At 45.9% G+C, this 15,016-nt stretch overlaps 1 protein-coding gene across 1 annotated transcript; it reads left to right on the forward strand.

Annotated features, from left to right (window-relative positions):
- The first annotated feature begins 966 nt into the window (after window positions 1-966).
- On the forward strand, window positions 967-8,578 carry LOC140104414 (voltage-gated potassium channel KCNC1-like). Its single transcript, XM_072127949.1, has 3 exons — window positions 967-1,078; window positions 3,869-4,377; window positions 6,940-8,578. Exons 2-3 carry the CDS (start codon window positions 3,886-3,888, stop codon window positions 7,729-7,731), a joined length of 1,284 nt encoding a protein of 427 aa, XP_071984050.1. The 5' UTR covers window positions 967-1,078; window positions 3,869-3,885; the 3' UTR covers window positions 7,732-8,578.
- Window positions 8,579-15,016: the final 6,438 nt, after the last annotated feature.

A 15,016-nucleotide genomic window follows, 5' to 3' on the forward strand; every position in this document is an offset into this window, starting at 1 on the left:
ACTGTAAGAAGGGTCACACTATGGGGTCTATAATGTAAGAGGGGTCACACTATGGAGTCTATACTGTAAGAGGGGTCACACTATGGGGTCTATACTGTAAGAGGGGTCACATTATGGAGTCTATACTGTAAGAAGGGTCACACTATGGGGTCTATACTGTAAGAGGGGTCACACTATGGGGTATATACTGTAAGAGGGGTCACACTATGGGGTCTATACTGTAAGAGGGGTCACACTATGGGGTCTATACTGTAGAGGGGTCACACTATGGAGTCTATACTGTAAGAGGGGTCACACTATGGGGTATATACTGTAAGAGGGGGTCACACTATGGGGCCTATACTGTAAGAGGGGGTCACACTATGGAGTCTATACTGTAAGGGGGTCACACTATGGAGTATATACTGTAGAGGGGTTACACTATGGGGTATATACTGTAAGAGGGGTCACACTATGGAGTATATACTGTAAGAGGGGTCACACTATGGAGTATATACTATAAGAGGGGTCACACTATGGGGTCTATACTGTAAGAGGGGTCACACTATGGGGTCTATACTGTAAGAGGGGTCACACTATGGAGTCTATACTGTAAGAGGGGTCACACTATGGGGTCTATACTGTAAGAGGGGTCACACTATGGGGTCTATACTGTAAGAGGGGTCACACTATGGAGTATATACTGTAAGAGGGGTCACACTATGGGGTCTATACTGTAAGAGGGGTCACACTATGGGGTCTATACTGTAAGAGGGGTCACACTATGGGGTCTATACTGTAAGAGGGGTCACACTATGGAGTATATACTGTAAGAGGGGTCACACTATGGGGTATATACTGTAAGAGGGGTCACACTATCGATCATATATTGCACAGCAATCACAATAGTCTATGCTGTCAGAGAGGTATTATTATGTAAGATTAGGGAGTGGATTAGGGGTAGTGGGAGGTCCGTGGCTCTTATTTTTCTTCCTTAGTTTGGGATGTGGGGGTCACATTCTTCTCTGGAGGCCGCTCTGTGCTGTTTTGGTTACGATCCCTGCTTCTCCTCACACAGCGGTTACACTCCGGCCAGGAGGTAAGACCATCAGGTTTCCCATTTTTGTAATTGCGGTCATATATTAGGGAAGTTGGTGTTAGGTTGAGTTAGAAGCTGCAGCTGCATTACCCCTTCTGAGGCCCCGGTTATAGAGAGAATGGGATCCAGATGTCCTGTGAACAAGCTCATCCTTGGTAGACATTACACTCCAAGTATAGTGAGGAATAGACTGCAGCAATAGGAGTGACATCATACAAGTGATGTCATACTAGTGCTACCAGACCAGTGTGATGTCATAGAGGTGCTGTCAGACGAGTGATGTCATAGAAGTGCTGTCAGACGAGAGTGATGTCATAGCAGTACTGTCAGACGAGTGATGTCATAGAAGTGCTGTCAGACGAGAGTGATGTCATAGCAGTACTGTCTGACGAGAGTGATGTCATAGAAGTGCTGTCAGACGAGAGTGATGTCATAGAAGTGCTGTCAGACGAGAGTGATGTCATAGCAGTACTGTCAGACGAGAGTGATGTCATAGAAGTGTTGTCAGACGAGTGATGTCATAGAAGTGTATCAGATGTCTTTGCACTCATTCCAGTGGCTGCTTGATGGACCCATATAATAGCCCCAAATGCAACTCAGTAATATATAATACCCCTCTTTAATTGTATCCTCCCTTTTGGTCCCCCACTTTTATTTATCTTATTCAGGGAAGCTTTCTGTATTCTTGCCCCCTCCCCTCCTCACATTTTGGTCCAACTCTGTAACAATGTGGGCCCTCTCTTCCTTCTCTTCCCATTGTGGCCCCAGTCCTCCATCCCCTTCATATTGTGGCCCCTGTCCTCCATCCCCTTCATATTGTGGCCCCTGCCCTCCATCCCCTTCAAATTGTGGCCCTTGTCCTCCATCCTCTTTATTGTGGCCCCTGTCCTCCATCCCCTTCATATTGTGGCCCCAGTCCCCCATCCTCTTTATTGTGGCCCCAGTCCTCCATCCCCTTCATATTGTGGCCCCTGTCCTCCATCCCATTCATATTGTGGCCCCTGTCCTCCATCCCCTTCATATTGTGGCCTCTGTCCTCCATCCCCTTCATATTGTGGCCCCAGTCCTCCATCCTCTTTATTGTGGCCCCTGTCCTCCATCCCCTTCATATTGTGACCCCAGTCCTCCATCCTCTTTATTGTGGCCCCAGTCCTCCATCCCCTTCATATTGTGGCCCCTGTCCTCCATCCCCTTCATATTGTGGCCCCTGTCCTCCATCCCCTTCATATTGTGGCCCCAGTCCTCCATCCCCTTCATATTGTGGCCCCTGTCTTCCACCCCCTTCATATTGTGGCCCCTGTCCTCCATCTTTCTCATAATTGTGTCCTCTGTCTCTATTCCCCCTCATATTGTGGCCCCTGTCCCCACAGTCTCCTAACATGCAGTCCCATGTAAACACATCCCTCTTGTCCCTTCAGTCTATAAATTACATTACTATTGTCCATTCCCCCTTCACGATGATGGCTCCACCCCAAATTGTGATAGGCCCCACCCCTTCAGTGAAATCAAACCCACTGCAGGCAACCGACTGCAGCCAAACATAGTGATGATCACATGACCGGCCCAAGCAGGTGCGAGACATGTGATGTGGACTTGTGACCAGCGTCCATCTTCTGTCCGGTGTGTGTTCCCCTGGGACAAAATTAACAGACTGATTATAAGGACAGAAGCATTTTAGCTCTTCATTATAGTGTATGTCAACTGCAGTGGCGTAACAAGACCCCAGTGGGGCCTGATGCAAACATAGAATGAGGACCCCCATATACTTAAACCTTGCTACCATCCCGCACATTATTCTTGGCATATACAATATATATACTCTCTACGGACACCACACAGCACCATGGTGTGGGATTACCTTAACTTTCTCTATTTTGTGGGGGTTTTTTGCACCTAAATTGTCTTTATTTTTACTCTACACACACTATGGGTTAGATGAATCACAGTTGAGGTCCACTAGTTCCCTTTTTGCACCTTAATGAAGTCCAGAATTAGGTAGGACCTATCAAAAGCAATGTGTGTCTCTTCCAGGTCCTCCTTATATTGTGGCCCCCTCTTATTTCCTCCTCATTTTGTGGACTGATCATCTCCTGCTCATACTGTGGCCTCACTCATCTCCCCCTCATTTTCTGGACTCTCATGTCCCCTCATATTCTGGCCCCTCTCATATCCTCCTCATATTGCGAACTCTAATCTCCTCCTCATATTGTGGCCCCTTATTTCTCTCTCATATTGTGACCCCTCTCATATTCTCCTCATATTGTGGCCCCTCTCATATCCTCCTTATATTGTGGCCCCTTATCTATCCCTCATATTGTGACCTTTCATCTCCCCCTCATATTGTGGCCTCTCATCTCCCCCTCATATTGTGGCCTCTCACCTCCCCCTCATATTGTGGCCTCTCACCTCCCCCTCATATTGTGGCCCGCTGTTATCTCCTTCCCATATTGTGGCCCCTCTCATACCCCCCAATTTTTGCCCCCTTTAATACCCTCATAGTATTAGTTTCCATCTTTCTACTGAGCTCACAGACAGAGCTCTATGGTTTTATGGGACTGGAGACCTGGAAGCCCTCACCAGGGCTCTAGTTGCATAATTAATGGCATCTGGAATCTCTTATCAGAAAGTAAAAAGTTGCCTCCCAGATGCGAATGTCACTGTGACAACTGTGGGGTTGTCGAAGATCAGACTTATCTCAGTCTCTAGCGGTGGTCTTGTGTCTGGGGGTGTCCTCGAATACAACTGTGTGAAGGTCCAGCCATGGCTTATTTTGTTTGTACATTTTTGTAGGTGACGTGATTTCGGCGATGGACACTCCGGACAGACGTGTGGTGATCAATGTTGGTGGGGTCAGGTTTGAAACCTATGCTAGAACTTTGCAGTCTTTCCCTGGCACTAAGTTGGCTAGCCTTGCCATGCCTGACCCCGGGGACTCCATGGATTATGACCCTCAACAAAATGAATTCTTCTTTGATCGTAACCCCAAGGTGTTTGGCTACATTTTGGACTACTACCGGACGAAACATCTCCACTGCTCCGACAACATGTGCAGATCTGTCCTGATGGAGGAGCTGAGCTTCTGGGAGATAAGTTACCTCCAGCTGTCTCATTGTTGCTGGCTAAAGATCAACACCAAGTCCAGAGATCTAGAAGACTTCATGTCCTGGGAAGGAACTGCAGAGAATGAGAAGAAGAATCAACTGGGTCAGACGGGCAACATCGATTACAGTTGGAGAGGGCGATGGCAACCCAAAGTCTGGCCCCTGTTTGATAAGCCCTTCTCCTCACTGGCTTCCAAGGTAGTCTGCAGTATTCTAGCATTAACCACGTGTTAGTCTCTTGCTTAGTATTGGTTCCTATAACTCATACTTGTCTCCTAATATTTGATGGAGACTCTGGGAAAGAAGGACAATCTCCAATAAGGGTCAATAAATCTCCCCCCCGATTCCTGTCATCTAATTTATTTCCAGGAGCCACCACTCGTAATCTCCTGGAAATGAAGAGGGAAGCAGGAACAGTGGGAGGGGCTTGATCTGGTTATGTTTTGGGGGTCTAGTCTGGAGTCTAGACTTCAGGGGGTTTGGTCTGATATTTGTACATTTTGGGCTTTGGGATTGTGTATGAATTCTGCAGACAGTCTTCTTTTATAGGGCAGGCTGTGGGATCTGGGGGGACCTGGCTCTGGATATATCTTCTCATCTGTTCAGAGATCCGCATTAGTTAAAGGAGTATTCCCCATTGCAACAAAGGGTCTGACGGAGGTACCTTGGACCCCAACAGACCCACCGTTCTCGTGATCTGTGGGGGTCTCATCACTTAGAGCCCAACTTTTTTGGTGGTGAAACCCCTTTAAGAGTTCTTGCTTGGGGTATATATTACTTTAGGGTTTCGGGAGTCTGTTTTACTTTAGGGCAAACACAAGGTGACTTTTCAGTAATAATTTCGGACCTTCTTCAAACACAGTAATAAAACGTAAACAAATATATAAGTTGAAAATAACAAACAGTCCTGATAAAGTTTATGTAAAATATGAGTCACATTCAGATGAAAAGCCAAATGGGACAGAAACTGTGTAATGAATGGAAAAGACTAAAGGTAAATATACTCCAGTGGAGGATATACAAATATACTCACAGACACTATGGGGGTCATTTACTAAGGGCCCGATTCGCGTTTTCCCGACGTGTTACCCTAATATTTCCAATTTAAGCCGATTGTACCTGAATTGCCCCGGGATTTTGGCGCACGCGATCGGATTGTGGCGCATCGGCGCCGGCATGCGCGCGACGGAAATCGGGGGGCGTGGCCGAACGAAAACCCGACGTATACGGAAAAACCGCCGCATTTAAAAACGGAAAATATGTCGCTCGGGACGCGCTTACCTGCACTCAGCCGGCCTCGGTGAATTCCGGCGCGTTCAGATGCTTTTCAGCGCAGCAGCGCCACCTGGTGGACGGCGGAGGAACTATCTTATTAAATCCCGGCCGGACCCGAATCCAGTGCAGAGAACGCGCCGCTGGATCGCGAATGGACGGGTAAGTAAATCTGCCCCTATATATACACATAGGGACAGTCTATGGTGGACATATATTGTATAGTTTATGACGTATACAACATATATGTAGAGTCACAGAAGAGAAGGCTTGTCCAAAGAAGATGGATCTTATGGTTTCGGTTTCAATGCTGAAACACATAAGGTCAGTATAGTGATAGACACGGAACCCTATAACTCCAGTATTGTATACTCTTCCTAAAATTTCACAAAAATCTCAATAACCCTTCAGGCCGGCCAATCATTTTCCATACTACTCGAAAAGATCTTTCACACTCTACAAAATCCTTTTTAATTGATCCATATATTTGTTTATCCTCCACTGGAGTATTTCTACCTTAGTCTTATCCATTCATTACACGGTGTTAGTCCCATTTGACTTTACATCTGGATGTCCCTCGTTCATGTTTTACAGAAACTTTATCATGACTTTTTGTTATTTTCATCTCAAATACAAGTTTATATTTTAATACAGTGTTTGAAGAAGGTCTGAAATTAGGACCGAAACGTCACCTTGCTGTAACTTTCCAATACAATTTGTAAATGTCTAAGAACAGTGTGACGGGAATCATAACTTTACCTGGACTAAGGGATTGGCTTCCCTTCCAGGAAACTCCTCTTCCATGTTATAATTTAGGGGACCTGGAGTGATGTTTGTAGTAACTTTTGGGGGTCCGCTTTAGGATATGTATTAGTTGAGGAAGTATGGCCTAAAGTCGATGTTAGGGAGTAGCGGTGTTCACTGGAGGAAAGCACCAGCACCAGTCTCGACTATAAGGTCAGGAAATACTTTCTCCATCGGTGACAACCTTCTCATCCATTCTGTACAAGGATCTATCGATGGTTATTAATGGCAGGAGACTCGGGGGTCATCATGGAGCTCAGACTAAAAAGGAAAGTAACTAGTGGGTCAATATCAACAAAGTGCAAACATGTGGCCTCTTGGATAAAGTCGGGACCTGACTAGGTTCTCACCCACTGAACATGTTGGAAGTTTAGACGATAGATGTTTATCCATTTCCATAGAAGTTATTTTGGGGCGGTTTATTGATTATGGTAGGTATGGGATTTTTGCCTCTTTACGGTTTAGGGTTAGGTTCAGTTATAATTCTCAAAGTATTTATGTATTTGTATAGTTAAAACTGTCTCTAACTGTGTAACAATTGCCGGAACACTATGAACAATATAATCCCCCCCCCCCCAGGGGATCAATAAAGTTGTATTGTATCGTATTGAATAACGTGTTTGGGACCATCCTGTGATTCCGTTTCCCACGTGAGTGACCCTTGTGTTTTGGCTTTCCTTTTAGTGCGTTTCGGCTATCTCCCTCCTCTTCATCATTGGAGCCATTGTTATCTTCTTCGAAGAAGCCCGAGTACATTCTGCCATCATGAATCAATCTGTCCCTTCCTACGACTACGTCCTCCATTCGGTTCCTCAAGAGCTGAACCTCAAGAAGGCTTCATATCTGCCGTATCTGGAGCTCCTCTGTGTCTTTTGGTTTATCTCGGAGTTTTGCATCCGTCTTATCTTTTGCCCTGATAGGAAGGAGTTTATTAAGAATCCACTGAACTGGGTGGATTTCCTTTCTCTCTTCCCCGTGTTCATTGAGTTGATGTCTCAGGGTCAACACCAGCAGATAGAAATCCTGTGGAAGGTTTTGGGTTTCCTTCGCTTGCTTTATATTTTGAAGTTGTTTCGATTCCTCCTGCACGTTGAAGGCAGCCTCGTCCTGCGGGTTCTATCTGGAACACTGAAGGATATTTCCCGGGAGATCTTTGTTTTTCTCCTTATCTTGGGCATAGAGACTCTTTTTTTTGCTAATTTGGCTTTCTATGCGGAATGGTCAGGGAGCTCGGTACAAGATGAGCTATTTTTAGATATCTATGATTGCTGCTGGTGGGCCATCGTTACCCTGACCACAGTGGGCTACGGGGACATCATTCCCAGGAACACCGCAGGCCGCATTGTGTGCAGCATGGCTGCAATCTCAGGTGTTCTCACCATTGTTTTACCCATCCCAATCCTAGTGTTAAAGTTTCACCATTATTATTCCATTGCTCTGGCCAAAGAGAGAATGAAAATTCATAGAAGCCAATAAGAAGGTTTATCCGTATTTAGAGCATTCGTCTTTTTATCTGCGGAACCCAAACAGGTGACGCCACAATGTAACCAACTATAAGTGTCAAGTGGCCCAGTTACCCTTAGGGTCATTAATAATAAGAAATATAATAATAAATCTTTGTTTATTTAGTGGCAACATATTCCGCAGCGCTTTACAGATTAATACATTTTTCATCAAAGACCCTAAGACAACAGCTTTAGCAGCCTCCAAGTCAACCACAGATTGTCCTCTTCTCAGCTCATGGGGAGGACCAGGGGATGATTTATCTTGTGTTTTACAATATAAAACTGCCATACAAGACGCATCATTTATGGTGCATGATATAGTTGTCCTCCTTGCAAGGTCGGCTCCAGGTTTCAGTAGGCCCCTGGGTGACAGAGCCTCAGTGGGCCCCTTTGCAGTGAACTTGAGTGGCAGCATTAAACATTTAAAAACTAAAACAGAGTCCTCTTCCCTAATATATTTCCTAATTTATCATCCCAAACAGCCCCCTCATGATTATTTTATACAAGCCCCCCTCACATTGTATGGATTCCTTATGTACAGCCTTATGTGGGGCCCCCAGCAGCTCTAGGCCCCGGCACTTGCCCAGGTATGCCCAGTGCTGGTGCCAGCCCTGCCTCCTTGCCTTATTAATGACCAAAGCTGAATGCTACCCTAATCCTAATGGCCAAACTGATGTGTGACTCAAGGCACTCAGTATGTTGAAGAGCCATCACCATCGCTTGTTCGATCATTTATATTCATATCATAGTAACATCGCTTGACATCTTCAGTTATATCAGGGCCATTCACTTTATAATAAACTACCAGGATCTCATGATTGTCACATTTCTTTGCATGTTCTTGTCCTACGATGGTGACAAAGTTTCTATACCCTGCTGCAGGACCAGGGTAGTGAACATTAATGGCTTCCACTGATGTGTTCACTCTAAGCCAATAAGCGGCAAAGTCGCAGATGACCTGGAATGGTTGATGGAGACTTTATAGGGAACAGATGATCAACCAGAAAAGAACTCTAACTTTATCTTTTTCTAGATCTAACTGTCAGGACTGGGAGTCTGTGGACCCTCTGGACCACCACGGTAGGTGATACTAGCCGACCTGGGACTGGAGTCTAAGTGGAACCCAGTTTTCACCAGAGCCCGCCGCAAAGCGGGATGGACTTGCTGCAGCGGGATACCACCAGGTCGTTCCACAGGTGCGACTAGCCCGCGGTGGCTGCCAATGTAGTAACACAGGAGACAGTACCCGCAGTGACGACAGGAGAATAGCACAGGAAGGCACAGTAGGACTCACATCAGGAATCACAGGAGCTGGCCCACAGGAACGCAGGAACACAGGAACGGACTGGCACACAGGAACGTACTGGCACACAGGAATCACAGGAACGGACTGGCACACAGGAATCACAGGAACGGACTGGCACACAGGAATCACAGGAACGGACTGGCACACAGGAATCACAGGAGAACTTTTTCTTCAGGGGAAGTTTGGAGATCCGGTAGGGGTAACAGGAAGAGGCAGGAATTTATATCAGGCCAGCGCCATTTATCGGCGCGCTTGCCCTTTAAATTTTAGCGAGCCGGCACGGGAGCAGCGGAGATCGCCGCTGGAGTCAGGGGAGGTAAGCGGTGCCGGGCTCTGGGGGTGCACGGAGAGACACGGGTGCGCCCGCAATCCGAGACAGGGATCGCGGGAGCACCCATGACACTAGCCCTGAAACAAGACACCGCTGTAACACATAAAATAGAAAAGGACCCCAGGACAAGTCATTCATATGTCATAATCAATAAGAACAATTACATAAATCACCAGCATAACACAGAGACAAAGAAAAAAAGTGTGGATGCTGCCCCAGCCAGTCTCAGTGCTTACGTCCCCTATTTGAGCCATCAAGGTAAAGCCTCTGCCCATAACCCTCAGCACGTTACTAGAAGAAATCAGCGCCGGACCCAGGAGGAGTCTCTCCAATGATCCACTGTGAGCATTAGGCTTCAGGCTGCGTTCACACCATGCGTTTGCCTTGTGTTTTGAAATGCATTGGGCAAAATGCTTCATCGCATGTAAATACATTTTCTTAGTAACAGCATGTGGTGTGTGACATTGTAAGTCATCGCTATTAAAGGGATTGTCCCATTAAGCAAGTACGGAGCTCGGCTATCTTCATCAGTAACATAGAGATGAACGGGGCAGCCTTCGTATGCGGGATTGGCTGCTCCAGTCATTTTGAAGAGCAACGAGGGTACATGGGACCCCTGTTCTCATGATCAGTGGGGGTCCAATCACTCCCTACAGATCAGCAAGTTAGGCCCTATCCAACAACCCCTTTAATGTTAACTTGCAATCCGGAATGCACTTTGTGCACATGCGCTCGGGAGACTCGTCCTCACTGCACATGAACTGTGTTCCTAATTGTAATTGAAGCGCAGCATGTGATCATGTAATCACCAGGAACCTAGGTGCACCCTAACCCTAAGCCAACCACAACTAGCCCTGAACTACTGACCCACTAACATATACAGTACCCTCCATAATTACAGGGGTTGTCCAAGCTGAGGGAGTAGGGAACGTCAAAACAAGAAAGCAGTCATAGTCGTACCTACCCTATCTGGTGCTCCTGTCCAGTGCTGTGACCCCCATCACCTGCGATCTGTATGTATACAGAGGTGCAGCAGTGACATCCAGCTGAGTATTTGAGAAATGTGACGTGCCATGTAGCTAGTCAATCAGATGTCTCGCTAAACACGCCTGATTATATCGCTTAACATCTGGGAAGGTGAGACCTCCGAACAGTTTTGGAAACATTAAATGCTGAAACGAGATTTGAGACCTTTTACCCTCCCATAGGAATTTGGTAAAGGATTTAGCAACATCTCTAATGTCTTTTTATTTTAGAAGTAGAGGCAGAGTTTGGAGCGGATACAAGAGTCTTAAAAAACTGGTCATCTTGATTAAGTGGACCCTCCCTGCCTGTAACACATGATGCTGCCTCTCAAGGTCACTTGAGAGATGATCTGAGATGGTCGTATTTTCAACCTCAAACTCTATCCATCAGCCTTTGAGAAGTTGGACAAATTGGTCATCCTGTGCCCGATGAGTCGGGAAGCACCAGGTATAATCAGTGCCGGGGGTTGGAAATCAGTCAGTTCTTTGGTAATCGGAGAGTGATCAGATATGAGCAATGGGGCTATATGTACCGAGATTGTACGATGGAGCAGGTGAGGTCTAACAAAAATATAATCGAGTCAGGACCAGGATTGGTGGACTTCTTAATAACAGGAGAACTCCATGGCATCCGAATGTAAGTGTCTCCATGTGTCAACTAGACCCAGTTCTATCTTCCGTTGCATACATTACTTGATTGGGTGAGAATCTTTTGCCAGAGTCGCCATCAGTGATATTGATGCTGGTCGACATTAGGGCCATATATATATATATATATATATAATCTGAGCTCTCCTACTGGAGTGTCTAGTGCCTCATGGATTACACATTTATCCTCTGAAACCTCCTGAAGGCGTACTTGTATAGAGACATTTTTGCTTATGAAGAGGGGAGTCCTATCTCTTCTGCGGGATTCCAAGTCCCCAAATGCATCTGCCATCATTAACTTCCATGAGACAAATATCACTTGCCATAAATGAGATTCTTGAATGAGGGTAATATCAGCTTTAAGCCGCCTGAGGTGACGTAAGACCAAAGCAATGCTCGCAGGAACACAGAAAAAGCGTTGTTCTACCCCAAACCAGGGTTGTAACGAGGCAGGACAGGGCCCCATAGCCGACTTCTGAATGGGGCCCCCTTATCCCCTCATAAAATATACATATTTGGATACTCACACATTTATACAGTCTTAAGTAGACGCAGGAATTAGAGATGAGAGATCCCTAGTCCTATTGTTTTGCTGTCTGCTCCCTCTCCCACAACATTTCTTATCTGAGCTGCTGATTCCTGCTGTGCGCTGTGGAAGAGGTGACCTGTTATGTACATATAATACTGTACAATGGGGCACATTTACTAAGGGTAGTTACGGCTTTTTACGCAACAGAAATCGGGAGCCATGGCCGTGGGGAAAACCCGACGGATTCGGAAAAACCGCGGAATTAAAAATAAAAATTTGTGTTGCAAAAATAGCACTCACATACACCAAGACGGAGGAGGTTAATTCCGGTGGACTTCAGCGCAGCAGCGACACCTGGTGGACATTGGGCGCACAGCCTTAGTGAATCCCGGCAGAACCCCAATCAGCGTCTGAGAACACGCCGCCGGATCGTGACTGAACCGGGTAAGTAAATCTGCCCCAATGTGTAGCATAATATGTATATAATGATACATATCCTCCATTCTTTATAGTTCAAGGTCGGATGCCAGGGCCCTCTGACATTGTGGGCCCCATAGCAGCTGCTATCGCTGTAGTTACGCCAGTGACCCAAACAGCCTAGATGGTGGGGAGTTTGCAGTCACATGGTGTCAGAGGCGGGGAAAGGAAACCCAGCACTCCCTGTACTATGCTCTGGGAAAAGAAAGGGAAATTGCAAAACATAGGGGCATACCCGCATGTAATTTTATCCTGGCTCTGGAGGAGAATACATACTCGGGGAATTTGATCATTTATTTAACTTATTATAGTGAAAATAAATATATGGTCTAATCAATAATGCCTCAAAGCCAATATATTTTAAATAATAAGCAAATAAAAGATATGTTATAACCTTAGCACTTACATCTCTGCCTTAAACTTCTCTCCCCTTCCACAACTTCTCTGAGCCCATTTATCCAACACCCTCTTCTGTCCCCTCCTGCTGAATCATTGAGCTCGTAATCTCTGGCCAAAACGCTCTATGTGAACCAAGTGCTACAGGGACACATTTCACACTTTGAAGACACATTCATACATACTAAGCAGGAGAGTCTTAGTAGCAGAGATGGATGGCAGACAGCCAGAGCCTTCCCTGTAGGCCACAACTTGCTGCAGGAACATGGACGGATCAAGAAGGAGAACTATATGACTGAAATATAGACACACTCTATCAAGTAGATAACCTCCTGAGACATCAGCAGGAGAGCTGTCCATTGGGCTCTACTTAGGATCCACCATAGTCTTCAACCTATGACCAGCATCTCAGATTTTCGACTACTTGCTGGCTGCCCTAAATTATTCTGTCAGTGACTTTTCTATGCCGCACCCCTGATGTCCTTTGACCAGTCTGGGTGGGTGTCCTTGTAGTAGCAAAGTCCAGACCACTATATAGGGGTCAAAGGGAGAAGACCAATGTAGACATCTGCAGTGGATCGGACTAAAGTTAAATTTTCCAAACATCATACATTTAGTTGGTTCCAGTTGAACCTTCTCTAGATCACTCTTTTCTTAGGGTTAGAGTAGGGTACAGTAAGACTCTTCTCTTGAAGTCAGGCAGGAAGAAATCAATATGCAGCGGTCATAAAGACTTAGTCCACCTGGTAGTTCTAGCAGCCCATGTGCGACACAGACAACACTGCACACATAGACACAGTGGACACATCTGCTGTAGGGTAACCATCATTCAAGTAGATGATGAGGCCCTAAATCTTCAGATAAAATACACCTCCATGGGCCCGCGGCTGCCTTCAACCTCCTACTCACACCTTTTGAGGCCTTGTTCTGCTCAGAATCCCCTCCGGAACATTGTATCTCTGAAATATATAGTTTCCTTCTGAATGAATCAGATACCTCAACCTTGCCTTACTTGGCTGGTTGGACTAAGGACTTGGGTATTGCACTGAGGATTGGGATAAGGCATTTTTGTTTTCACATAATCTCTCGGTGGCTTGTTCATCACAGGAACGCAACTACAAAATCCTTTCTAGGTGGTATAGAGTTCCAACCCTCCTACACTCCATCTACCCCTCGGTCCAGCACACATGCTGGAGGCGACATGCTACACATTTGGCGATGTGCCGTGAAATCTCTCCTTTCTGGAACCAGGTCTTTGCAGCTACATCTGAACTAACGGGCCAATTACCCCCAAAACTCTTGAAATAGCCTTACTCTCCATACTCCCAAGGGATATGGGAAAGCGAAACCTCCTGAGATTCTTTCTTATTGCAGCGCGGTCGGCTCCAACGTGCCTCCTACTATTTCAGAATCGGCACAAGAAATGTTGCATATCTATCGTATGGAAGAAATCATTGCAGATACCTCAGGCATTTCGGAGAAATTTCTGAAGCTGTGGATAATATTTTGTGAATCTCAAAGATTCCAAGACTCATAATCACAATATCATTCCCTCTCCCCGAGGCTTACATAATTTAGCTGAATTCACAGGAAAATTTCCTTTCCTTCCTTTTTCTTGCCCCCCTTTTCCTCCACTGTTCCCTTCCCAACTGTGTCCTACCTCCTTCCCTGTAGGTCGCCTGATTGTTCGTGTTTGTCTAAGTGTTTACTCTCCCCATGACTCGCCTGCAACTATCGTTATGCACACCCGGCCGGCTCTAGGTGCCTTACTGATCATATGCCAAGGCCAAGAGCAGACACTCTGTGGTCAACCTCACGCTTTGCATGTGAAAGGGACATGACAGCTCTATCCTTGCCTCAATCCTACAATACACCATCGAGTAACACCAAAGATACTACGATACTCATAGGACTGTGAGCCTCGTGACTATCACCATGATAGACTTGGAGGCCTCATGGGCAACACACCTTCATTTTCAGACTACTAAAGACCATGGAGAAATGTACTTGTGTTTTTGCTTGTTTCTGCCTCCTTTGTATATATAATTGTAGTTTATATGTGCTTGTTTGGATGTTTAAAATCTTTACTTGAAATCCAATCAAAATGATTGAATATAAAATACACCTCCATGGTACACACCTACCATATATAAACTATAGCTGTCCACAATGGCAGCTCATGTCAGAAGCGTAGGCAGCCATGGACATCTCTGATGGTTGCGCATAGTGGATGAGCGAAGGACATAGTCCCTCCTGTGGTCCCCATTCATTAATTTAAGGCAGAGTATACAATATTTAATCGATCCGTATGAGAGAAATGTCCCTCTGCTTCTACTACTGCCAACCTGTGATCTTCTGGGAGTGGTAGGTCTATGACCTGGTCCTATCTTCTGTGTCTTCTCACATCCTGGTGGTCCTGGGCTTCTGTAAGAGGGCGGTGAAGCCATTTTCCATCCCTCTGGTTGAATTTGGTTACCGTCATTGTGTGCAGTGTGTGAGGCGGGTGCAGGGGGTTTGCATTGTGTGATCAGGATCTGACTCACT

Source organism: Engystomops pustulosus, chromosome 10 (genome assembly GCF_040894005.1).
Source record: "Engystomops pustulosus chromosome 10, aEngPut4.maternal, whole genome shotgun sequence".
Taxonomy (NCBI): Eukaryota; Metazoa; Chordata; class Amphibia; order Anura; family Leptodactylidae; genus Engystomops; species Engystomops pustulosus.

Bases quoted from the DNA above. Each gene is read 5' to 3' on its own strand.
- LOC140104414 (XM_072127949.1), top strand. From the start codon at position 3,886: ATGGACACTCCGGACAGACGTGTGGTGATCAATGTTGGTGGGGTCAGG. The intron at 4,378-6,939 runs GTAGTCTGCAGT...CTTTCCTTTTAG, and splicing joins TCTCCTCACTGGCTTCCAAG to TGCGTTTCGGCTATCTCCCT.